The following is a 25,662-nucleotide window of genomic DNA, read 5'->3' as shown; positions in this document are numbered from 1 at the left end:
CTACCAAAACCACAAAACCCAAGGCTAAACAATCCCGGGCGGCCCATCAGCCTGCTTCCAAACAAGCAGACAAAAAGTAGTAGCTGCTCAGTCATTCCTGGAGATAATTATATATCAGGTGCAAGAAAGGGGGAGGGGTCACAAACAAACAGCAGATAGAGAGGGGGGGTGCTCCCCCCCCCCCCCCCCCCCTCCTGCACACTAGAAGTTAATGTGAGCTCCTTCTGGATTGGAATAGCTGCACCTCTACTGTATCGGCCATTAAAATCCACAAAAATGTGTGTATGTATATATATATATATGTGTGTGTGTGTGTGTGTGTGTATGTATGTATGTATGTATGTATGTATGTATATATATATATATATATATATATATATATATATACACACACACACACACACACACACACACACACACACACACACACACACACATATGATGTATTGATATATATAGAACCACACCATATTCTAAACTGACAACTAAATAATGTTGAAATAGGAGTCATTATTTAGCTGATAATACAGTCTGTATGCAATAATTGACTTGCCAAGCTGTGGCAGATTCTCACCCAAAAGTTAACTCTCTAATAATTCTGCTAAATTTCTGCTTTAAATCTAGCGGCAACAATATATCGGCAGAATAGCACAGGTGACAGCAGATGTGCCTTGGTCCGCAGAATTGCACTGTACGCATAGGGGGATTTAGACACATTGGCAGAGCAATTTATTTTTCACCTGGTCAAATTATTTGTGCAATTGCACGCATTTACTGATATGTAACTAAAACAGTCATCCCATGTGACACCCTAAACTGAAATGAGTCTGCCCCTCAGTTTTTTATATTTTTGATATTTTTAGGAGATCTTCGAAGGGTCTAAAGGTATACGAGTATCTTTAGTTGTCCATAAAAGGATAGGGCTGTAATGGAACAGTGGACTTCATTTGAGTACATCTGAGAATTTCTGTGGGGCTTTGATTTTTTTTTTTTTTTTCAAGCTGTCTGAGTTTTTTTTTTTTTTTTTTTGACAATACGGTAAAGTCAGCTGCATCATGTGCATCCACCACCATTTACAGAGCAATGCATTATTTGTTAAAGTCAGTGACTCTCAGTGCGGCACTGATTATACACAAACATGGCAGTGTCAATTATCAACTTCTGAATAATGTTCTAATTGGCCAGAGCTAATCTTTTTCTGGGGATTGATTCCCCTGACGAAGACTGTGATAGGTCGAAACGCGTTGGGCGTGGCTACTTGCTGAGGACGTTGTGACGTCACCCGCCGGGTCCGGAGCCGACGAGACAGTTCCAGGTCGGTTGAGCACAATCCTGTTGGTCGTGTGGACTTTACGGAGTTTGGAAGCTTTTACTGCAATGTATGTGGATATTACTTTTTCTATATAAAGTGAATGATTTTACGTTTACCAGTGCGCTCTCCTTATTTGTCTTTAGCACCAATACCATTTACTCCCTGGCTGGGAGTTGGATTGAGCAGCACTGGAATAACAATCTCTAAGAGACTCTGGAAACACGGACATGCAGCGCAGGGATTGAATCTTGTCGTTTTAATATATAGATATATAATTATGTAATATACATATACAAGTGTCATTATCTCAGTAGGGGAACCAAAATTGTGTGATTTTTTTAAATTTTGGATAAGAGATACTCAACCTGTATTTATAAAATATTCACCACTTCCATGCAACCATCTGTTTGCCAGTCACTGGCTGATTAGTAACTGCACCTTCCTTGCTGGGTTACCAGTTGTGAGGTGCTGAGGGTTTTCCATGCTCTTAGTTTATCAGACTGCAGAATTATGTTTTACCCACATCGGATCATTTTGCACCCCATGCACATTCAGTATGTGGTATTTCCACATCCAGTGTGGTTTGACCAGGTATATCACTGAACGCACTGTACCAACCACTGTGTACGTTTTATTTCAGGAACGAATGAAACAGATTAATGAAATGATTGCTGCAGCTGACGAGGTCATCTCTAGAATTGATCAGACAGCTCTTGCGTTTCATTTTGCCATGAAGACTGATTCCAGACCCGATGCAGCCACAATTAAAAAGTACCTAACCAGTAAATATTTAGTTTTTTTTGACCCTCTTAATATAGTTTTCTGTATACAGACTTCACTGAATATGTAATTGTATTTGTACCACAGGATTAATATTTTGCTCCTGTCCAACATATCCTGGAGATAGCTTATTGACTTGGCAATACTTACATATGCCACCTCCCCAGTGCCACATCTTCCCTGGGCAGCATTGCTTTTCCCTATCATGTTCTCAGGAATTTCAAACTCTTAGGATCCAAGTTGACTGTTTCAGGAGTGATTTATGAAAGTAACTGGTTGTCTACTACTCCCCAGTATTCCTTATTCCTTCTCAGATCAAGCACCGACGCCACACATGGCCAGGCGTTAAACTTTTGTTCCTGCTTTACATGTATATTAAACCTATCCATGTTTTCCTGCAGGTATAATGTAATTTTCAGTTTAAATGTCACCTTACAGCTGCTGCCATGAATGTCTACCTAGCAGGTTTACACTGGTTTTTCCGTAAGCCATATATAGGATAATGCAACCCCTACTGTAAACTAAAGAAATATTCAACCTCAGCGAGGAACTGTGTTTGGCCATATAATAGCACCAGGCTGCAGACTGAGCAATTTTATACAAGTCCTGCAAATACTAAGTGTTTGTAATATCCCTAATTTACAGTATGGAGTTGTTTTATGCCTTTATATGTAAGTTTTCCTAATGTACTGTACACTGATGACTTTAAAAAAAAAAAAAAAAGACCTCACTATTTGTTATACTAATATTAGTTACAGGGGTTTAGTAACTACTTATGCATTAACAGTTTTGGTTAATTTTAATTGTCTTGAAGCCATTTTCTTTTTTTTTTCTTTTTTTCCCTTTTACATTTACATCTCTGCATTTACTGGAAATACAGATCTGTGTGCGCTCTTGTTGTAAAATGCTTAATTTGTCTTTTTACAATACACAGTGACATGGACAAGCAGAAGAACACACTGATTGATGCACTCTGTCGGAAAGGCTGCGGCCTGGCAGATAAAGTGCTCCACCTGCAGGCCAAGGACGGTGCTGCTGCCTGTGACACAGATGGAGAAGATGACTTGGAGGTTACTTTGGAAGCTTTAAATGATACTTACTGGGAAGTAACCAAGTGGGCTGACATAAATGACTCAAAGGTACATTTTGTTTTCCAAATAAGCAAAATGCCAAGCTGCATTTCCTCTGTTCAGATCTTCTATGAGGTGTTCAGTACTTCATAACCTCTGTCTTTTGTGTTATATTTACATTTTCCGGGGCATGAGGATAACCAATATATTGTTGCTTGATAGTGGGGAGATTCAGTTAGGCGTGAAGTTTACCCCACAGCTAACCGAACACTCTGGCAGAATCAGTTATCTGCAGGAACCCTGCGTGATAAACCCCAAAGTGGATTTTTACTTGTAGCCTCAGGAGTTGCAAGGAACAATCCGCGTCCAAATGCAGACTCTGCGTGTAATGTGCCAGGGAAACCCATAAATTCCAGCACCTTGCATGGAAACGATGCACGTTATCCCAGGGTTTACCATGTGGGGAAAATACCGAAAACTTGAAAAGCTCTGAGCATGATACCCGGAGCTTTTCCCCTCACGGCAAACCCTGCACCAAATTGACTCTCCCCCCTAAAACATACATTTCTTGCTTCTAGTGATTGCTTCATAGTAAAGGTTGCACTGTATTGATCATTTAAAACTATAGAAATAGAAGTTAGTGAAAAGTTCTTGAACTATGGATTTCACAGGAAATTAACATTACATGACTTATGTATTTTGAAACCAGCCTAAGGCTACGGACGCATCAAGCAAAAGTCTATTCACATTAGTGAAGGGAAATGTGTGGTAAAGAATACACTGATAGTCAAGATTTATCCTATCATATATGTAAGAATTAAATAATGTAAATGGATCTAATGGAAATGTAACTAGAAAAATGGCCTTGGTACATGTTGATTTTTTTTCTTTGATTCTGAAAACCGATCCGTTGACTTGGAAGTCCTAGCCTATCTCTTCCCTTGCTCAATGACATGACCTGATTAGAGTGTGTCCCAGTTTTGAAGCTCAGTAAGGGGGTTATTTATCAAAGCTTCTAACTGTGTAAAATAGGTGCTTTGACCATATCCACAAATCAATTTTCCAGTATGATTTAGAAAACACAATCACCCCACTGTTTGCTATTGAGTACAGTCATTTACAGTTGTTTGTTTTTTTCCTGTGAATTTGTGTTCATAAATGTCCTCAAATGTGTCCACTCTCTGCCAGGTTACATATTGAGAATACAACTCCATTTACACCAGTGTAATCCATTGTACACTTCTACACCTTTTGGGACTACATTGTAGTTCTTTTCTGTTTAATCACAGTCGTTTTTATTAGATCAATGTATGCTATTGGGAGACTCTGCAACGTGTTGCCGAGTACATCTGCTATACAGTGTTCCATGTATATGTATGTTTGTGTGGGTCATAGATATATCTCTATATCACAGGCTGCCTACCTTGGGTAGACACTAGTTGACTGTAATTATGTAATTTATAATCATTACACTACGGATTGCCTGTGCATTTTGCTTTATGTTTAATTCCATTTCATGTGTATAAACAAGTTTCCCTTTTGGTCACCTGCCAGGTATTGCCATTTGTCTACAAGCATGCTCTAGCAAATAAATTATATGGGCGCGGGATTAAATCTGCAACAAAGCTAGTAGAGGAAAAGCCAACTAAAGAAAACTGGAAGAACTGTGTCCAGGTGAGTACAATGTGTTTCTGTCATTGGCTTCCGGCTTAGGGGGACGTTTACTAAGCAGTGATAAGAGCGGAGAAGTGGCCCCATCAACCAATCGGCAGCTCTGTATCATTCTATAGTATGCAAATTCTAGATGTTACTTCAGTGCTGATTGGTTACCATGGGCAACTTCTCCACTGTCTCATTTCTCCGCTCTTATCACTGCTTAGTAAATGTTCCCCTTAGTCACAAGCTCCCCCATCTATGGCTGTTTCAGCACAATGATCTTTTCACAGAGAAATAAATGCTGCGTACACACTAATCTGCACTTGTCATTCAGACAAAGGTTTGAGTGAGCAGGGTGTTGGCACAGCTACATTTTTGCCCCACTGTGTTGGTATGTTCTTTCATGTGTTTTTAAGCCTGATTGCATAAAATTAGGCATTACATTAAATTATTTAGGATTTCAACCACAAACACATGCCAACCTTTTATCAATAATACTTGAGGGTTAATTGATCTCCTCACTCAGGTCTTCTAGCGATCTTTTACTGTTGAGGTCCATACATACTAAAATATATTTTACGTAGATATGAGCGATAATGACTGGTGTGAACGATCAAATAGTTTAGATCGTTGTAGTGTGTAGACAGCACACGATGAACGATGTGCGCACCCGTGGCAGTAGGTTGTCAGTCATCCATACATGCAGCTCAATCCCAGCAGAGCAGATCATTCGTCATTCATATCGTTTGTAAAAAAATCTTAGTGTGTACACCAATCTCGTTTGTCAGGGAGTATGAGGGAAATTTCTCATCTTCCACATTGTTCATCTTTCAAGTCTTCTAGTGTGTATGGGCCACATGCCCTGAATAATGCAATCTAGCTCTATGTAACGGAACGCATTTTGTAATGTGGATCTTGTCACTTAAAGCCCCACTGCACATAAAAATTGAAGTGTTTACTTAAATCCTGCCAAGCTGAGTGATCAGGCATGTGTGGCAAATTATTTTGGATTAGAGAGGTGTGAACTAAATGCAGCATTCTGAAAATCCTCTTTCATTGGGCTCAGTTCAGTGTGGATTGAATAGTGCAAGGAATAAACTCCCGGTACTATTTAATTCAGCGCTCTGTGACACCCGACGAGATTACTTCTCCCACCCCTCCGGGGGTGCGAGCAGAAATCCGACAAAAGTGCTAGCACAAGGCTGTTTTCTGGCCTTAGCATGGCGGAAACAGCATCACACCGAGCACTTTAGACAGAGAATGCCGGGTCTCGCAGCAAAACACCTGTTTAGTCCGAGAACCGGCCTTTCCCGACATGACAACTGATTCCCGGCGCTATTCAATCCGCGCTGAATTGAATTGAGACAAATTATTTTATATCACTTTAGTGGAAAATGCAGCACGCAGAAGCATCTGTTTAATACTACCCTTCATAAATTGTACTTGGATGTGCCTTTTATTTATATACGTGCACTATTGCTGCATCTGCGCAAAACATCCTTTCTCTAATGTCCTAGGAGATACTGGGATGGTATTAGTACTATGGGGTACAGATCGGGTCCACTGGAACCTGGCACTTTAAGAAGTGTGTGCTGGCTCCTGAAATCTTCAGTGTGTGCTGGCTCCTCCCCTCTATGCCCCTCCTGCATAGAGGGGAAAATGTGCCCAAGGAGCTGGGTGCATTCTCTGGAGCTCCAGAGTGTTTTCTTCAGAAATTTGTTTTAGTTTATTTTCAGGCAGCACTGGATGGCACCAGTCTGCCTGCGTCGTGGGGTTTTTTTTTTTTTTTGGGGGGTGGGGGAGATGGACTGAACCAACCTCTTATAGGGTTAATGGTCCAGATCCCTGCTGACAGGACAAAGTGCTGTTTCGCATACCCCCAGGGTGTGCGCATACGCTGACAGCATGCCGCAACACCTAAGAGATGCCGAAGACGCTGGTGTGGCAAGTACAGATACCGGGGCCCCGGTTAGCAGGTCCCCGGTGGTATAAGGGCACGACAGGCATGCGGCTGCGGGCTTTGGTGCCCGCTGTGGACACCCTCACTGGTGCAGGTACAGAAAAGGGGTTTAACCCCATTTCCTGCGTTTTGGGACACAAATGCCAGTATAATTCCACACAAGGGACCGCGCACCATTACGGGAACGGGGCGGGCCCCAGAGAGCGGGACCAGCGGGTCAGAGGCTCCATTTCCTGCTGCCTTAGACTATAGGCTGCACGCAAAGAAGCGCTGCTCCTCCAGGGATCCTCCAAAAGTCACCTTGTACTGTACCAGGGGTATTTATAGAAAGGAGGGAGCATATATATTGTCAGACAACCAGTTACCTTATCTAAGGCTCTGGTTTATGCCTGGCAAAGCGCTGCTTTAGCTGTGAGGCATTGTGTGCTGGTCTCATCCCTCTCTATATCACTCCATACTGACTGTCATTCTGTGTTCATATTATTGAGTTATTTCACCATTAGTGTGTGTGTGTGTGTGTGTGTGTGTGTGTGTGTGTGTTCTGCTGTATCCGCATGTCTGGTAAAAAAAATAAAAAAACTTTGTGTCCATCATGCAACACAAAGTTTCTCTAACGTCCTAAGTGGATGCTGGGACTCCGTAAGGACCATGGGGAATAGCGGCTCCGCAGGAGACAGGGCACAAAATAAAAGCTTGAGATATCAGGTGGTGTGCACTGGCTCCTCCCCCTATGACCCTCCTCCAAGCCAGTTAGATTTTTGTGCCCGGCCGAGAAGGGTGCAAACTAGGTAGCTCTCCAGAGCTGCTTAGAATAAAAGTTTAGTTAGGTTTTTTTATTTTCAGTGAGTCCTGCTGGCAACAGGCTCACTGCATCGTGGGACTAAGGGGAGAAGAAGCGAACTCACCTGAGTGCAGAGTGGATTGGGCTTCTTAGGCTACTGGACGTTAGCTCCAGAGGGACGATCACAGGTTCAGCCTGGATGGGTCACCGGAGCCGCGCCGCCGTCCCCCTTACAGAGCCAGAAGAGACGAAGGTCCGGTGAAAGCGGCGGCAGAAGACATCCTGTCTTCAAGACTAAGGTAGCGCACAGCACCGCAGCTGTGCGCCATTGCTCTCAGCACACTTCACACTCCGGTCACTGAGGGTGCAGGGCGCTGGGGGGGAGCGCCCTGAGACGCAATATAACACACATATACCTTAGCTGGCAAAAGGAATACATCACATATAGCTCCAGGGCTATATGGATGTATTTTTTCCCCTGCCATTTTACACAAAAAAGCGGGAGTTAAGGACGTCGTGAAGGGGCGGGGCCTATCTCCTCAGCACACTGGCGCCATTATTCCCTCACAGCTCCGCTGGAAGGACGGCTCCCTGATTCTCCCCTGCAGTACTGCATCTGATTCAGGGTAAAAAAGAGAAGGGGGGGCATTTTGGCAGCAAATAACTAGATTAACAGCAGCTATAAGGGATTAACACTTATATAAGGTTATCCCTGTATATATATAGCGCTGGGTGTGTGCTGGCAGACTCTCCCTCTGTCTCTCCAAAGGGCTAAGTGGGGTCCTGTCCTCTATCAGAGCATTCCCGGTGTGTGTGCTGTGTGTCGGTACGCGTGTGTCGACATGTATGAGGAGGAAAATGAGGTGGAGGCGGAGCAGTTGCCTGTGTTAGTGATGTCACCCCCTAGGGAGTCGACACCTGACTGGATGATTGTGTTTAAGCAATTAAGTGATGTCAGCAATTTACAAAAAACGGTTGACGACATGAGAAAGCCGGCAAATCAATTAGTGCCTGTTCAGGCGTCTCAGACACCCTCAGGGGCCCTAAAACGGCCGCTACCTCAGTGGGTCGACACGGATCCAGATACAGATACTGAATCTAGTGTCGACGGTGACGAGACAAACGTAATGTCCAGTAGGGCCACACGTTACATGATCACGGCAATGAAAGAGGCATTGAACCTTTCTGACACTACAAATACCTCAAAGGCGGGTATTATGTGGGGTGTGAAAAAACTGCCAATAGTTTTTCCTGAGTCTGAGGAAATAAATGAGGTGTGTGATAAAGCGTGGGTTTCCCCCGATAAAAAACAGCTAATTTCTAATAAGTTATTAGCACTATACCCTTTCCCGCCAGAGGTTAGGGCACGGTGGGAAACACCCCCTAGGGTAGATAAGGCGCTCACACGTTTATCTAAACAAGTAGCGTTACCGTCCCCTGATACGGCCACCCTCAAAGAACCAGCTGATAGGAGGCTGGAAAATATCCTGAAAAGTATATACACACATACTGGTGTTATACTGCGACCAGCAATCGCATCAGCCTGGATGTGCAGTGCTGGAGTCGCATGGGCGGATTCCCTGACTGAGAATATTGATACCCTGGATAGGGACAATATTCTGTTAACTATAGAACATTTAAAGGATGCATTGCTATATATGCGTGATGCGCAGAGGGATATTTGTACCCTGGCATCAAGAGTAAGCGCAATGTCCATCTCTGCCAGAAGAGCATTATGGACCAGACAGTGGTCAGGGGACGCAGATTCCAAACGGCACATGGAAGTATTGCCGTATAAGGGGGAGGAGTTATTTGGGGCTGGTCTAACAGACCTGGTGGCCACGGCAACGGCTGGAAAATCCACCTTTTTACCCCAGGTTACTTCACATCAACAGAAAAAGACACAGTCTTTTCAAACTCAGTCCTTTCGTTCCCATAAGTACAAGCGAGCAAAAGGTCACTCTTTTCTGCCCAAGGGCAGAGGAAGAGGAAAAAGGCAGCACCATGCAGCCGCTTCCCAGGAGCAGAAGCCCTCCCCTGCTTCTGCCAAGTCTTCAGCATGACGCTGGGGCTTTACAAGCAGACTCAGACACGGTGGGGGCCCGTCTCAAGTATTTCAACGCGCAGTGGGCTCACTCGCAAGTGGATCCCTGGATTCTACAGGTAGTATCACAGGGGTACAAACTGGAATTCGAGGCGTTTCCTCCTCATCGGTTCCTGAAGTCTGCTTTACCAAAGTCTCCCTCCGACAGGGAGGCAGTTCTGGAAGCCATTCACAAGCTGTACTCCCAGCAGGTGATAATCAAGGTACTCCTCTTACAACAGGGGAAGGGGTATTATTCCACACTATTTGTGGTACCGAAGCCGGACGGCTCGGTGAGACCAATATTAAATCTAAAATCTTTGAACACTTACATAAAAAGGTTCAAATTCAAGATGGAGTCACTCAGAGCGGTGATAGCGAACCTGGAAGAGGGGGACTATATGGTGTCGCTGGACATCAAGGATGCTTATCTCCACGTCCCAATATATCCTTCTCACCAAGGGTACCTCAGGTTTGTAGTACAAAACTGTCATTATCAGTTTCAGACGCTGCCGTTTGGATTGTCCACGGCGCCTCGGGTCTTTACCAAGGTAATGGCCGAAATGATGATTCTTCTACGAAGAAAAGGCATCTTAATTATCCCTTACTTGGACGATCTCCTGATAAGGGCAAGAACCAAGGAACAGTTAGAAGTCGGAGTGGCACTATCTCAGGTAGTGCTAAGTCAGCACGGATGGATTCTAAATATTCCAAAATCGCAGCTGATTCCAACGACACGTCTACTGTTCTTAGGAATGATTCTGGACACAGTCCAGAAGAAGGTGTTTCTCCCGGAGGAGAAGGCCAGGGAGTTATCCGAGCTAGTCAGGAACCTCCTAAAACCAGGACAGGTCTCAGTGCATCAGTGCACAAGGGTCCTGGGAAAAATGGTGGCTTCTTACGAAGCGATTCCATGCAAGAACTTTTCAGTGGGATCTACTGGGAAAATGGTCCGGATCGCATCTTCAGATGCATCAACGGATAACCCTGTCGCCAAGGACAAGGGTGTCTCTCCTGTGGTGGCTTCAGAGGGCTCATCTACTAGAGGGCCGCAGATTTGGCATTCAGGATTGGATCCTGGTAACCACGGATGCCAGCCTGAGAGGCTGGGGAGCAGTCACACAGGGAAGGAATTTCCAGGGCTTGTGGTCAAGCATGGAAACATCTCTTCATATAAACATTCTAGAACTAAGGGCCATTTACAATGCCTTAATTCAAGCAAAACCTCTGCTTCAGGGTCAGGCGGTGTTGATCCAGTCGGACAACATCACGTCAGTCGCCCACATAAACAGACAGGGCGGCACGAGAAGCAGGAGGGCAATGGCAGAAACTGCAAGGATTCTTCGCTGGGCGGAAAATCATGTGATAGCACTATCAGCAGTGTTCATTCCGGGAGTGGACAACTGGGAAGCAGACTTCCTCAGCAGACACGACCTTCACCCGGGAGAGTGGGGACTTCACCCAGAAGTCTTCCACCAAATTGTAAACCGTTGGGAAAGACCAAAGGTGGACATGATGGCGTCACGTCTAAACAAAAAACTGGACAGATATTGCGCCAGGTCAAGGGACCCTCAGGCAATAGCAGTGGACGCTCTGGTAACGCCGTGGGTGTACCAGTCAGTGTATGTATTCCCTCCTCTGCCCCTCATACCGAAAGTATTGAGAATCATAAGAAGGAGAGGAGTAAGAACTATACTCGTGGTTCCGGATTGGCCAAGAAGGTCTTGGTACCCGGAACTTCAAGAGATGCTCACGGACGAACCGTGGCCTCTACCTCTAAGACGGGACCTGCTACTGCAGGGGCCTTGTCTGTTCCAAGACTTACCGCGGCTGCGTTTGACGGCATGGCGGTTGAACGCCGGATCCTGAAGGACAAGGGCATTCCAGAAGAAGTCATCCCTACTCTGGTAAAAGCCAGAAAGGAAGTAACCGCAAAACATTATCACCGCATTTGGCGAAAATATGTTGCGTGGTGTGAGACCAAGAAGGCCCCTACACAGGAATTTCAACTGGGTCGTTTCTTGCATTTCCTGCAAACAGGACTGTCTATGGGCCTAAAATTAGGGTCCATTAAGGTTCAAATTTCGGCCCTGTCGATATTCTTCCAGAAAGAACTGGCTTCAGTACCTGAAGTTCAGACATTTGTGAAAGGGGTGCTGCACATACAGCCTCCTTTTGTGCCTCCAGTGGCACCTTGGGATCTCAATGTTGTGTTGAGATTTCTAAAATCACACTGGTTTGAACCATTGTCTACGGTAGATTTAAAATATCTCACGTGGAAGGTGTCGATGCTGTTGGCCTTGGCTTCAGCTAGGCGTGTGTCAGAATTGGCGGCTTTATCATGTAAAAGCCCTTACCTAAATTTTCATTCTGACAGGGCGGAATTGAGGACTCGTCCTCAATTTCTACCTAAGGTGGTTTCTGCATTTCACATGAACCAACCTATTGTGGTACCTGCGGCTACTAGGGACTTAGAGGACTCTAAGTTGCTGGACGTTGTCAGGGCCTTGAAAATATATGTTTCCAGGACGGCTGGAGTCAGGAAAACTGACTCGCTGTTTATCCTGTATGCACCCAACAAGCTGGGTGCTCCTGCTTCAAAGCAGACGATTGCTCGTTGGATTTGTAGTACAATTCAGCTTGCACATTCCGTGGCAGGATTGCCACAGCCAAAATCAGTAAAAGCCCATTCCACAAGGAAAGTGGGCTCATCTTGGGCGGCTGCCCGAGGGGTCTCGGCTTTACAACTTTGCCGAGCAGCTACTTGGTCAGGGGCAAACACGTTTGCTAAATTCTACAAATTTGATACCCTGGCTGAGGAGGACTTGGAGTTCTCTCATTCGGTGCTGCAGAGTCATCCGCACTCTCCCGCCCGTTTGGGAGCTTTGGTATAATCCCCATGGTCCTTACGGAGTCCCAGCATCCACTTAGGACGTTAGAGAAAATAAGATTTTACTTACCGATAAATCTATTTCTCGTAGTCCGTAGTGGATGCTGGGCGCCCATCCCTAGTGCGGATTGTCTGCAATACTTGTATATAGTTATTGTTACAAAAAATTCGGGTTATTATTGTTGAGCCATCCTTTCAGAGGCTCCTTTAAATTTATCATACTGTTAACTGGGTTCAGATCACGAGTTGTACGGTGTGATTGGTGTGGCTGGTATGAGTCTTACCCGGGATTCAATATCCTTCCTTATTATGTACGCTCGTCCGGGCACAGTATCCTAACTGGCTTGGAGGAGGGTCATAGGGGGAGGAGCCAGTGCACACCACCTGATATCTCAAGCTTTTATTTTGTGCCCTGTCTCCTGCGGAGCCGCTATTCCCCATGGTCCTTACGGAGTCCCAGCATCCACTACGGACTACGAGAAATAGATTTATCGGTAAGTAAAATCTTATTTTTCCCCTTCTCCTGGGGGATCTCTACTGTATAATTAGTGCTCTCTTCTTTCTCAGGGTAGCAGTACTCAGGAACCTGAGCAGTTAGAGTAATTTAAAGGAATGATTTCTAATAATAATTCTGAATTGGCTACTGCCAGACAGGAAAGGCAAATGCTAAAGAAATCTGTGGATGATTTTTTTAGTCAATGCTGCTGACCACAGACCGGCTCCTCAGTTCCCCCTACTGGTCTCACAAAAACACACACTCCCACATGTACTCCAATCTGATTCTGGAAATGACATGCCAGATTTGGAAGACTGTGAAGTCGACGTAGAAGGTGACAATACTGTCTCAGGGCGTGGAAGCCCTAATATATACTATTAGTGAAGTCCTCAATATACCAGAATAAGAGAGAACCTGATGAAGAGTTATTTTTCAATGTTAAACCAAAATCTACTGCCACATTCCCTGGCTCCAAGGAATTAAACACACTTTTTAAAGAGGCGTGGGTTAATCCTGACAAGGAATTTCAAACCCCTAAGCGGTTGCTGAATTCCTTCCCTTTCCCCCCTGAGGATAGGAAGGTATGGGAGAACCCCCTCCTATTGTGGATACCTCAGTGTCCTGCTTGTCATGTAAGATTGTGCTGCCTGTACCTGGTGCTATCTCTCTAAAAGACCCTGCTGACCGGAAGATTGAGACTATGCTCATCCATTTACACTGCAGTAGGAGTCGCACAGATGCCCACCATTGCTTGCGGTTGGATCACAAGGGCCATGGTTAAATGGTCTGGTAATGTCATTGAGGAGTTTGACACCTTGCCTCAGGATGAGATCCTGACTCTACTGCAACATATCCAGGATGCTGCTAACGCATTAGTGAGGCGATCAAGGAGATAGGCCTCATTAATGCCCGTTCCACGGCTATGGCGGTCTCCGCTCGCAGAGCTCTGTGGCTGCGACAATGGGCAGAGGATGCGGATTCCAAAAAAGGCGTGGAAAATCTTCCCTTCACGGGGGATGCCCTGTTTGGGGAGTAATTAAACAAGTGGATTTCTCGTGCAACGGCAAGTAAGTCCACCTATCTACCCATGTCCTTCTCTACACTCCTTTCGTGTTGCCAGGTTTAGAGGCAGGGCCAGGGGTGCCTCAATTGCTGCCAGAGGAAATAGAGGTAAATCTCGCAGACCAGCAGCTGCTGGATCACTGGACCAGGCTTCAGGTTCTTTCTCCACAAAGCCCTCCGCGTGACGGTTGGCCCCAGCTGCAGGGAAACTTTCAGGTGGTTGCTCTTCTGCAATATTTCGCCCATGTGTGGGCAGAGTCCTGCCGGGACCCTTGGGTGAGGGATCTCATATCCCAGGGGTACCGGTTAGAATTAATTTCAAGCACTCCCTCCTCACAGATTCTTCAGGTCAGGCTTACCAGCTTCACCTGTAGCAAAAGTTACCTTGCAGGATGCAAGTCAAAAACTTCTCCACACACAAGTGATTGTCCCAGTGCCTCCTCTGCTCAGGAGCAAGGGATTTTGCTCAAGCCTATTCATGGTTCAGGAACGGGATGGTTCGGTGCGACCAATCTTGAACCTCAAATCTCTGTACCCGTATCTACGTGTGTTCAAGTTCAAGATGGAATCTTTCAAGGCGGTGGTTTCTGGCCTGGAAGAAGGGGAATTCTTGGTATCCCTGGATATCAAGGATGCATATCTGCACATCCCGATATTGCCCCCTCCTCTGGCTTATCTCCGATACATGACCGCCACTTCCAGTTGCAGGCCTTACCTTTTGGCCTATCAACAGCTCCGAGGGTATTCACAAAAGTTATGTCAGAGATGCTGCAATTCCGCATGATGGGAGTGAACATAGTCCCGTACTTGGACGGTCTCCTCATAAAGGTGGTGTCCAGGGAGCTTCTGTTGCAAAGCATCAACTTGACTACACATCTTCTTATGAACCATGGGTGGATCCTAAATTTCCAAAAATCACGCCTGGAACCGTCGCAGAGGCTTCAGTTCCTGGGGATGATACTGGACACTGTCTCAAAAAGTTTTCCTCCCTATGGAAAAAGCTTTGACTATTCAAGCTATGGTCCGCTCTGTGCTCAGGCCCCGCAAGATCTCAGTGCACCTTTGCATCCGACTACTTGGCAAAATGGTGGCCTCCTACGAGGTAATCCAATACGGCAGGTTCCATGCCCGTCAGTTCCAACTGGATTTATTGGACAAATGGTCGGGGTCTCACCTGCACATGCACCAGAGAATATCACTGTTGCCGAAAGCAAGGATCTCCCTGTTATGGTGGTTACAAGTCTCTCACTTTGTGGAGGGTCTGCGTTTCGGAACCCAGTCTTGGACTTGCTGACGACGGATGCAAGCCTCCGCGGTTGGGGCTGTGACCCAAGGGGCTCAGTTCCAAGGGAGGTGGTCAAGTCAGGAATCATCCCTTCCGATAAATGTTCTGGAACTCAGGGCGACTTATAATGCCCTTCTACAGGCATCCTCTCTCCTCCAACATCAAGCCATACAGGTACAGTCGGACAGCGCCACGGCGGTGGTGTACATAAACCGACAGGGAGGAACGAAAAACAGGGCCACAATGCGAGAAGTGTCAAGGATACTCTTCAGGGCGGAAGCCAATGCAAGGGCCAATATCGCCCATATTCATTCCGGGAGTGGACAACTGGGAGGCAGACTTCCTCAGCAGACACTACCTCCATCTGGGGGAATTGGGCCTCCATCCTCCAGTTTCAACAGCTGGTTCAAAGGTGGGGCTGCCAGCTGATAGACATGATGGCTTCTCGTCTCAACAAGAAGCTCTGTCGCTACTGTTCCATAACGAGGGATCCGCAGACTGTGGCAGTGGACGCTCTGACGGCGCCGTGGACCTACCAGTTTGTCAATCTGTTTCCTCCGATTCCTCTCATTCCCTGAGTTCTAAAAAGACTCAAACAGGAAAATGTTCAAGCCTGGTATGCAGACCTCCTGACCATGTCTCTCGAAGAGCCCTGGCCTCTACCACTTCTCAAGGATCTTCTTCAACAAGGGCCGTTCATCTATCCAGACTTACTGCGGCTGTGTTGACGGCTTGGAAGTTGAGCGAGAGATCCTTGCCAGAAAGGGTCGTCCGTCCAGGGTTATCTCGACTATGGTGAAAGCTCGAAAGGCAGTCACGTAAAGGCAGTCACGTCAAAACATAACCACTGTATCTGGTAGTATGTTTCTAGGTGTGAGGGTAGAAAATTTTCTACTGTGGAATTTCACCTTGGCTGTTTTCTGCTCTTCCTGCAAGCAGATGTGGTTATGGGCCTCCAGTTAGGCTCTATCAAGGTTCAGATTTCGTCCCTATCTATTTTCTTCCGGGGACAGCTGGCTGTAATTCCGGAGGTACAGACATTCCTGAAGGTTGTCCTTCGCATTCAACCACCCTTTGTCCCTCCCACAGCTCCATGGGATCTCACGGTGGTCCTGAATTTTCTTCAATCAGACTGGTTTGAACCTTTACACAAGGTGGACTTAAAATATCTTATTTGGAAGACCGTCCCGTTGCAGGCTTTGGCCTTTGCAAGGCGTGTGTCGGAATTGGGGGCATTATCCTGTAAGAGTCCTTATTTGATATTTCACGAGGATAGGGCTGAGCTCAGGACTCGCCCACCGTTTTTGCCGAAAGTGGTGTCCGCTTTTCACATCAATCAACCGATCATGGTTCCGGTGATGTCTGACACTTCAGTTGCTCCAAAGTCCTCGGACGTGGTTCGGGCTTTGAGGATTTCCGTCAAAAGGACAGCTCGTCACAGAAAGTCAGACTCACTTTTTTGTCCTTTACAACGCTACCAAGATTGGATGTCCTGCTTCCAAGCAGTCTATTGCCGTTGGCTCAGGCTGACTACCCAACAGACTTATTCTTCGGCGTTGCTGCTGCCGAGTTCTATTCAGGCCCACTGTACTAGGTCGGTGGGTTCCTCCTGGGCTGCTGCCTGTGGCGTCTCGGCCTTACAGTTGTGTCGAGCTGCTACTTGGTCTGGTTTGAGCACCTTTGTAAAGTTCTATAAGTTCGATACCTTAGCGCCAGTGAAGACCCTTCAGTTTGGTCAGGCGATTTTACAGGAGTCTCAGCACTCTCCCACCCATTCTGGGAGCTTTGGGACTTCCCCATGGTACTAATACCATCCCAGTATCCCGTAGGACGTTAGAGAAAATAGGAATTTAATACCTACCGGTAATTCCTTTTCTCGTAGTCCGTAGGGGATACTGGGCGCCAGCCTCAGTGCTTTGTCTTTCCTGTTTAACTGGTTGTAAGTTTTTCTTCTTTGGGTCTGCTGTCTCTCTCTGTTCCTGTTCTGGTTAGCGTTGCTATCCTTTGTTACTGTTGTGTGTTGATTCGTTGCCTCATCGCTCTTGTTGTCTATTTTCCCTTCTCTCAAAGTATGTCCGTCTCCTCGGGCACAGTTTTCCTAGACTGAGTCTGCAGGATGGGCATAGGGGGGAGGAGCCAGCACACACTGAAGATTTCTTAAAGTGACAGGCTCCAATGGACCCGATTTATGCCATAGAATAATACTAATACCATCCCAGTATCCCCTACACACTACGAGAAAAGGCATTACCGGTAGGTATTAAATTCTTATTTACACTGCACGTCAGGTCCCGTGCGTTTCATTTTAATGCGCTTCTTAATTGCATTGTGATGTGACCGTAACACTTCACAATATTGCACTGATTAATTTCATACGCGGCACTTGTATAACTGTGTGCGGCGGAGTCATGGAATCTGTATATGAAGTACTATGATGCAGCTGCCACAGTTGTTTTCCCTGCCAACTTCCATTGTGCATTGTATACAGATACAGAGTCAGTCGAACACAGATATAAAAGTGTTGTTTATCAAATCAATCCGTGCAGTCTCGGGAAGTGGTATTCTTGCATCACATTGCCATTAAGACACATTCAAATGAAAGACTACACTGCTCAGCGTCACTCGCTCGCACCGCTTGGACTGTGTACGATATATGTGTATGTACAGATGTGTATGAGAACACATCTGTGTATGTTTTGCAGTGCTATGGTATCATTCAATAATATCTTCAAATGTTTGTTTTCTCTAACGTCCTAGAGGATGCTGGGGACTCCGTAAGGACCATTGGGAGAGACGGGCTCCGCTGGAGACATGGGCACTTTAAGAAAGAATTTAGTTCCTGGTGTGCACTGGCTCCCCCCTCTCTGCCCCTCCTCCAGACCTCAGTTTGATTCTGTGCCCAGAGGAGCTGGGTGCTTTTCAGTGAGCACTCCTGAGTTTGCTGATAGAAAGTTTTTTTGTTAGGTGTTTTATTTTCAGGAAGCTCTGCTGGCAACAGACTCCCTGCATCGTGGGACTGAGGGGAGAGAAGCAGCCCTACTCTCTGAAGCTAGGTCCTGCTTCTTAGGCTACTGGACACCATTAGCTCCAGAGGGATCAGTACGCAGGATCTCACCCTCTTCGTCCGTCCCAGAGCCGCGCCGCCGTCCCCCTCGCAGAGCCGGAAGGCTGAAGCCGGGTGAGTATGAGAAGCAAGAAGACTTCACAGGCGGCAGAAGACTTCGTGATCTTCACTGGAGGTAACGCACAGCACTGCAGCTGTGCGCCATTGCTCCACACACCTACACATACTCCGGTCACTGTAAGGGTGCAGGGCGCAGGGGGGGGCGCCCTGGGCAGCATTTGGGACCTCATTCTGGCAAATGAACACATATATACAGCTGGGCACTGTATATATGTAGGAGCCCCCGCCAAAGAAATAAAATTTAAGCGGGACAGAAGCCTGCCGCCGAGGGGGCGGGGCTTCTCCCTCAGCACTCACCAGCGCCATTTTTTCTCCACAGCACGCTGAGAGGAAGCTCCCCAGGCTCTCCCCTGCTGATACACGGTAGAAGAGGGTTGAAAAGAGAGGGGGGGCACATAATTAGGCGCAAAAAAGTATATAAACAGGAGCTACTGGGTTAACATTAAGTTACTGTGTTATTCCTGGGTTATATAGCGCTGGGGTGTGTGCTGGCATACTCTCTCTCTGTCTCTCCAAAGGGCCTCGTGGGGGAACTGTCTTCAGAAAGGACATTCCCTGTGTGTGTGGTGTGTCAGTACGCTTGTGTCGACATGTCTGATGTGGAAGGCTATGTGGGAGAGGAGCGGGAGCAAATGAATGTGGTGTCTCCGCCGACGGCGCCGACACCTGATTGGATGGATATGTGGAAGGTTTTAAATGATAATGTAAATTCCTTGCATAAAAGATTAGACAAGGCTGATGCATTGGGACAGGCAGGGTCTCAACCCTTGCCTGATCCTATGTCGCAGGGACCGTCGGGGTCTCATAAGCGCCCACTATCCCAAATTGTTGACACAGATACCGACATGGATTCTGACTCCAGTGTCGATTACGATGATGCAAAGTTACAGCCAAAGTTGGCTAAATCACTCCGATATATGATTATAGCAATTAAGGAAGTTTTGCACATCACAGAGGAAACCCCTGTCCCTGACACAAGGGTTTATATGTATAAGGGAAAGAAACCTGAGGTAAATTTTCCCCCCTAACACGAACTGAATGAGTTATGTGAAAAAGCTTGGGAATCTCCAGATAAAAAACTGCAGATTTCCAAACGGATTCTTATGGCGTATCCTTTCTCGCCAACGGACAGGTTACGATGGGAATCCTCCCCTAGGGTGGACAAAGCTTTAACACGCTTATCCAAAAAGGTAGCCCTGCCGTCCCAGGATACGGCTACCCTCAAGGATGCTGCTGATCGCAAACAGGAGGGTACCCTGAAGTCCATTTATACACATTCAGGTACCTTGCTCAGACCGGCAATCGCGTCGGCCTGGGTGTGTAGTGCAGTAGCGGCATGGACGGATACCTTATCAGAGGAGTTTGATACCCTAGATAGGGATACTGTTTTATTGACCCTGGGGCATATTAAAGACGCTGTCCTTTATATGAGAGATGCTCAAAGAGACATTAGTCTGCTGGGTTCTAGAATAAACGCTATGTCGATTTCTGCCAGAAGGGTCCTGTGGACTCGGCAATGGACAGGTGATGCCGACTCTAAACGACATATGGAGGTTTTACCTTACAGGGGTGAGGAATTGTTCGGTGAAGGTCTCTCGGACCTGGTCTCCACAGCTACTGCTGGAAAGTCAAATTTTTTGCCTTATGTTCCCTCACAGCCTAAGAGAGCACCGCATTATCAAATGCAGTCCTTTCATTCACAAAGAAACAAGAAAGTCTGAGGTGCGTCCTTTCTTGCCAGAGGGAGGGGCAGAGGAAAGAAGCTGCACAATACAGCTAGTTCCCAGGAACAGAAGTCCTCCCCGGCCTCTGCAAAATCCACCGCATGACACTGGGGCTCCACTGGCGGAGTCGGGGCCAGTGGGGGCGCGTCTTCGGAATTTCAGCCACATGTGGGTTCACTCCCAGGTGGATCCCTGGGCAATAGAAATTGTGTCTCAGGGTTACAAGCTGGAATTCGAAGAGGTGCCTCCTCGCCGGTTTTTCAAATCGGCCCTACCGTCTTCCCCCCTAGAGAGGGAGATAGTGTTAAATGCAATACAAAAATTGTATCTTCAGCAGGTGGTGGTCGAGGTTCCCCTCCTTCAACAGGGAAGGGGTTATTATTCGACCATGTTTGTGGTTCCGAAACTGGACGGTTCGGTCAGACCTGTATTGAATTTAAAATCTCTGAACCTATACTTGAAGAGGTTCAAGTTCAAGATGGAATCGCTAAGAGCGGTCATCGCCAGCCTGGAAGGGGTAGGATTTTATGGTGTCACTGGACATAAAGGATGCGTACCTTCATGTCCCCATTTATCCACCTCATCAGGCGTACCTAATATTTGCGGTACAGGACTGTCATTACCAATTTCAGACGTTGCCGTTTGGTCTCTCAACGGCTCCGAGGATTTTCACCAAGGTAATGGCCGAAATGATGGTGCTCCTGCGCAAGCAGGGTGTCACAATTATCCCGTACTTGGACGATCTCCTCATAAAAGCGAGATCAAGAGAGCAGTTGCTGAACAGCGTATCTCTTTCACTGAAAGTGTTACAACCACACGGCTGGATTCTCAATATCCCAAAGTCGCAGTTGGTTCCTACGACTCGTCTGCCTTTTTTGGGCATGATTCTGGACACGACCCAGAAAAGGGTTTATCTTCCGATAGAAAAAGCCCAGGAACTTATGACTCTGGTCAGGAACCTTTTGAAATCAAGACAGGTGTCCGTGCATCATTGCACTTGAGTCCTGGGAAAGATTGTGGCCTCATACGAGGCCATTCCCTTTGGCAGGTTCCATGCGAGGACTTTCCAATGGGATCTGTTGGACAAGTGGTCCGGATCACATCTACAGATGCATAGGTTGATCACCCTGTCCCCCAGGGCCAGGGTGTCGCTCCTGTGGTGGCTGCAGAGTGCTCACCTTCTCGAGGGCCGCAGATTCGGCATTCAGGATTGGATCCTGGTGACCACGGACGCAAGCCTCCGAGGTTGGGGAGCAGTCACACAGGGAAGAAATTTCCAGGGTCTTTGGTCAAGTCAAGAGACTTGTCTGCACATCAACATCCTGGAACTAAGGGCCATATACAACGCCCTACGTCAAGCGGAGGCCTTACTTCGCGACCAACCAGTTCTGATCCAGTCAGACAACATCACTGCAGTGGCTCATGTAAACCGCCAAGGCGGCACAAGGAGCAGAGCGGCAATGGCGGAAGCTACCAGGATTCTTCGCTGGGCGGAGAATCATGTAAGCGCACTGTCAGCAGTGTTCATTCCGGGAGTGGACAACTGGGAAGCAGACTTCCTCAGCAGACACGACCTACACCCGGGAGAGTGGGGACTTCATCCAGAAGTCTTCGCACAGATTGTGAGTCGGTGGGAACTGCCACAGATAGACATGATGGCGTCCCGCCTCAACAAAAAGCTACAGAGGTATTGCACCAGGTCCAGAGACCCTCAGGCAGTAGCGGTAGACGCCCTCGTGACACCGTGGGTGTTCCGGTCCGTCTATGTATTTCCTCCTCTTCCTCTCATACCCAAGGTGTTGAGAATAGTAAGAAGAAAAGGAGTGAGAACAATCCTCGTTGTTCCAGATTGGCCACGACGGACCTGGTATCCAGATAGGAAATGCTCACGGAAGATCCGTGGCCTCTTCCTCTAAGGCAGGACCTGTTGCAACAGGGACCCTGTCTGTTCCAAGACTTACCGCGGCTGCGTTTGACGGCATGGCGGTTGAACGCCGGATCCTAGCGGAAAAAGGTATACTGGTTGAGGTTATCCCTACGCTGATAAAGGCTAGGAAGGAAGTAACAGCAAAACATTATCACCGTATATGGCGAAGATATGTTTCTTGGTGTGAGGCCAGGGATGCTCCTACGGAAGAATTCCATCTGGGCCGTTTCCTTCACTTCCTACAAACTGGAGTGGATTTGGGCCTTAAATTAGGCTCCATTAAGGTCCAGATTTCGGCCCTATCCATTTTCTTTCAAAAAGAATTGGCTTCTCTCCCAGAAGTTCAGACTTTTGTTAAGGGAGTACTGCATATTCAGCCTCCGTTTGTGCTTCCGGTGGCGCCTTGGGACCTTAATGTGGTCTTGGACTTCCTAAAGTCACACTGGTTTGAACCACTGAAAACGGTGGAGTTGAAATATCTCACTTGGAAGGTGGTCATGTTATTAGCCCTAGCTTCGGCTAGGCGAGTGTCGGAATTAGCGGCTTTATCACATAAAAGCCCCTATCTGGTTTTCCATATGGATAGAGCGGAATTGCGGATACGTCCTCCGTTCCTGCCAAAAGTGGTTTCATCCTTTCATATGAACCAACCTATTGTGGTGCCTGTGGCTACACGGGACTTAGAGGATTCCGAGTCCCTTGATGTGGTCAGGGCTTTGAAGATTTATGTAGCCAGGACGGCTAGAGTCCGAAAAACAGAAGCACTGTTTGTTCTGTATGCAGCAAACAAGCTTGGCGGCCCTGCTTCAAAGCAGACTCTGGCTCGCTGGATCTGTAACACGATTCAGCAAGCGCATTCTACGGCTGGTTTGCCGTTACCAAAATCGGTCAAGGCCCATTCCACTAGGAAAGTGGGCTCCTCTTGGGCGGGTGCCCGAGGGGTCTCGGCACTACAGCTGTGTCGAGCTGCTACTTGGTCAGGTACAAACACCTTTGCAAAATTCTATAAGTTTGATACCCTGGCTGAGGAGGACCTCATGTTTGCTCAATCGGTGCTGCAGAGTCATCCGCACTCTCCCGCCCGTTTGGGAGCTTTGGTATAATTCCCATGGTCCTTACGGAGTCCCCAGCATCCTCTAGGACGTTAGAGAAAATAAGATTTTACTTACCGGTAAATCTATTTCTCGTAGTCCGTAGAGGATGCTGGGTGCCCGTCCCAAGTGCGGACTACTTCTGCAATACTTGTATATAGTTATTGCTTCAATAAGGGTTACGTTATTGTTGCATCGGGCGTGAACTGATGCTATGTTATTGTCATACTGTTTACTGGATTGTTATCACAAGTTATACGGTGTAATAGGTGTGGCTGGTATGAATCTTGCCCTTGGATTAACAAAAATCCTTTCCTCGTACTGTCCATCTCCTCTGGGCACAGTTCTCTAACTGAGGTCTGGAGGAGGGGCAGAGAGGGGGGAGCCAGTGCACACCAGGAACTAAATTCTTTCTTAAAGTGCCCATGTCTCCTGCGGAGCCAGTCTCTCCCCATGGTCCTTACGGAGTTCCCAGCATCCTCTACGGACTACGAGAAATAGATTTACCGGTAAGTAAAATCTTATTTTCTCTTACACAGCTGATGAAATTACTTGGATGGACCCACTGTGCATCTTTTACAGAAAACTGGATACCAATCATGTATCCGCCAGATTATAGCAGTTTTTAAAGTGGCCCCTGTAATCGGTGTTTTATACAAAGGTCTTATTACTGGAATTGTCATATTATCTACAGCTGTTTATGATTTGTTTTTTTTTCTAATGCATGTTATTTGTTCTTGAATGGTAACTGTTAATCTGTGTATTTCTCTGCCAATACACCCACTCCCAACATAATGTGTGTTATTTGGATGGGATAGGGTTATTGCATGTCTAGTTGGTTATTTTTAATGAAAGAGCTAGATTTTACATTTAACATACTTTTAAAATTTTAGGTTGAGGTCATTAATGCCTTATTCATTATACATAAGTCACATTTTATTTATTGAGGAGGGGGGGGGGAAGAAACCAGTGTTGTGCTGTTTGCCTACACATGGTTGCAGCCATGGTTTTTTGCTTTTTTTTCCCTAAAATCTAGCACCTTTTTCTGGTATCATATTTTTTAATCCTTATAACTAGTTCTGGAATCAGGAATAAAGTGAAATTATTTCAGGTATGACTAAAATAAGCGTCTGAAGACTTCCACATCCACAGCATGGAAGTTGCTATGTATCAGCTTGTAACTTTAGGGGAGTAGTAGTAATGTGTCTGGGTACCACTACCTTTTCATAGAAAATGTTGTGGACTGATGTATCCGTTCTGGGAATACAACCTGTACATTAAGAACTAGTGACCTCATTTAAGCATGAGGCTCAGCAATCATGGATGTTCCTACAAAGTCATTGGTTGCATTCTCATGAATTGCTGCATCACCTGTGTAGGTGAGAGGCACATGTTACATAACACACTGCTATTTACATTTACAACAAATGTACGGACTTCTTGCATCCATCAACTTTGTGCTAAAGGGTCTTCTCCAAGGGTTTTGTATTGGTCAGCAGTGAGAAATGTCTTTCTTGGAAAGGCCTATTGCAATGTATCTGCTTTATATGGGGTAAAGATAAATAAATCGCATAACATATTGTGTAGACATCAGAAGAGTTTTTATTCAGGCAGTAGCAAAAACCTGCATATGAATGAAGATAGAGATATGTGCCAGGTATTTAATGTTCCTTATTCAGGTATATTGTAAAGCTATACATATGTTTATTAACATACAGTAATTATGTAAAATAAAACTGAAACCATGCACAGAACAAATATGTTATAAACTCTTATCTAGATTTTTTTTTTGTTTGTTTTTTTTTACAATTAAAAAAAATGATTAGGAAATCTCACCATTGTTTGTGTTTTCTTTTTGGACAAAGTACCACTAAACGTATAAAACAAGATGACCCAAGCAAAAGATGAACGAATATGCATGCGTTTGTTTACAAACAACAACAAGAATTATATGTATATAGCGTCGGTTTCTAATTACTTCACTCATTTGAGTAGAGAAAATATATACAATTTCAAATAACAAATACTTAAAAATTTTTGCATCTACAGTATATTTTTTGTGAATATAATATATATTGGATGAAAGCACCAATTTTTAAGTTTAATTGACCTTTAAACATCTCTGTGACCAATAGGTATATACATTACAGAGTTATAAGTATCTGTTTGGAGGGCTTGGTAAGACGTTATATTACATTTACAGGTCAAAACTCAGCATATCTGTAATAGGTGATCATATAAATGCACGTCTAGAAAGAAGACTTGAACAAAAATATCCAGAACATTAACTACATACACACTCATGTTTTATGATGTTTCTTAATATGGTTGCTGCAAATATAAAATCATGATGGAAAAAAA

The 25,662-nt window shown here is 45.9% G+C and overlaps 1 protein-coding gene across 2 annotated transcripts in view; it reads left to right on the top strand.

Moving 5' to 3' along the window:
• TPP2 (tripeptidyl peptidase 2) overlaps positions 1–25,136 on the top strand; it is a 329,315-nt gene extending 304,179 nt beyond the window's left edge. For both annotated transcript variants that reach the window (XM_063953225.1, XM_063953224.1), the window contains 4 exons: positions 1,953–2,083; positions 3,027–3,231; positions 4,717–4,836; positions 23,841–25,136. In XM_063953225.1, coding sequence (XP_063809295.1) covers positions 1,953–2,083; positions 3,027–3,231; positions 4,717–4,836; positions 23,841–23,930 — 546 coding nt within the window. In that variant the 3' untranslated portion in view covers positions 23,931–25,136. The remainder of the gene's footprint in view (positions 1–1,952; positions 2,084–3,026; positions 3,232–4,716; positions 4,837–23,840) is intronic.
• Positions 25,137–25,662: the final 526 nt, after the last annotated feature.

Source organism: Pseudophryne corroboree, chromosome 2, assembly GCF_028390025.1.
Source record: "Pseudophryne corroboree isolate aPseCor3 chromosome 2, aPseCor3.hap2, whole genome shotgun sequence".
In the NCBI taxonomy this organism is placed as follows: domain Eukaryota; kingdom Metazoa; phylum Chordata; class Amphibia; order Anura; family Myobatrachidae; genus Pseudophryne; species Pseudophryne corroboree.
Note: the sequence above shows the minus strand (reverse complement) of the source record. Positions and strands in the feature narration are given on the sequence as shown.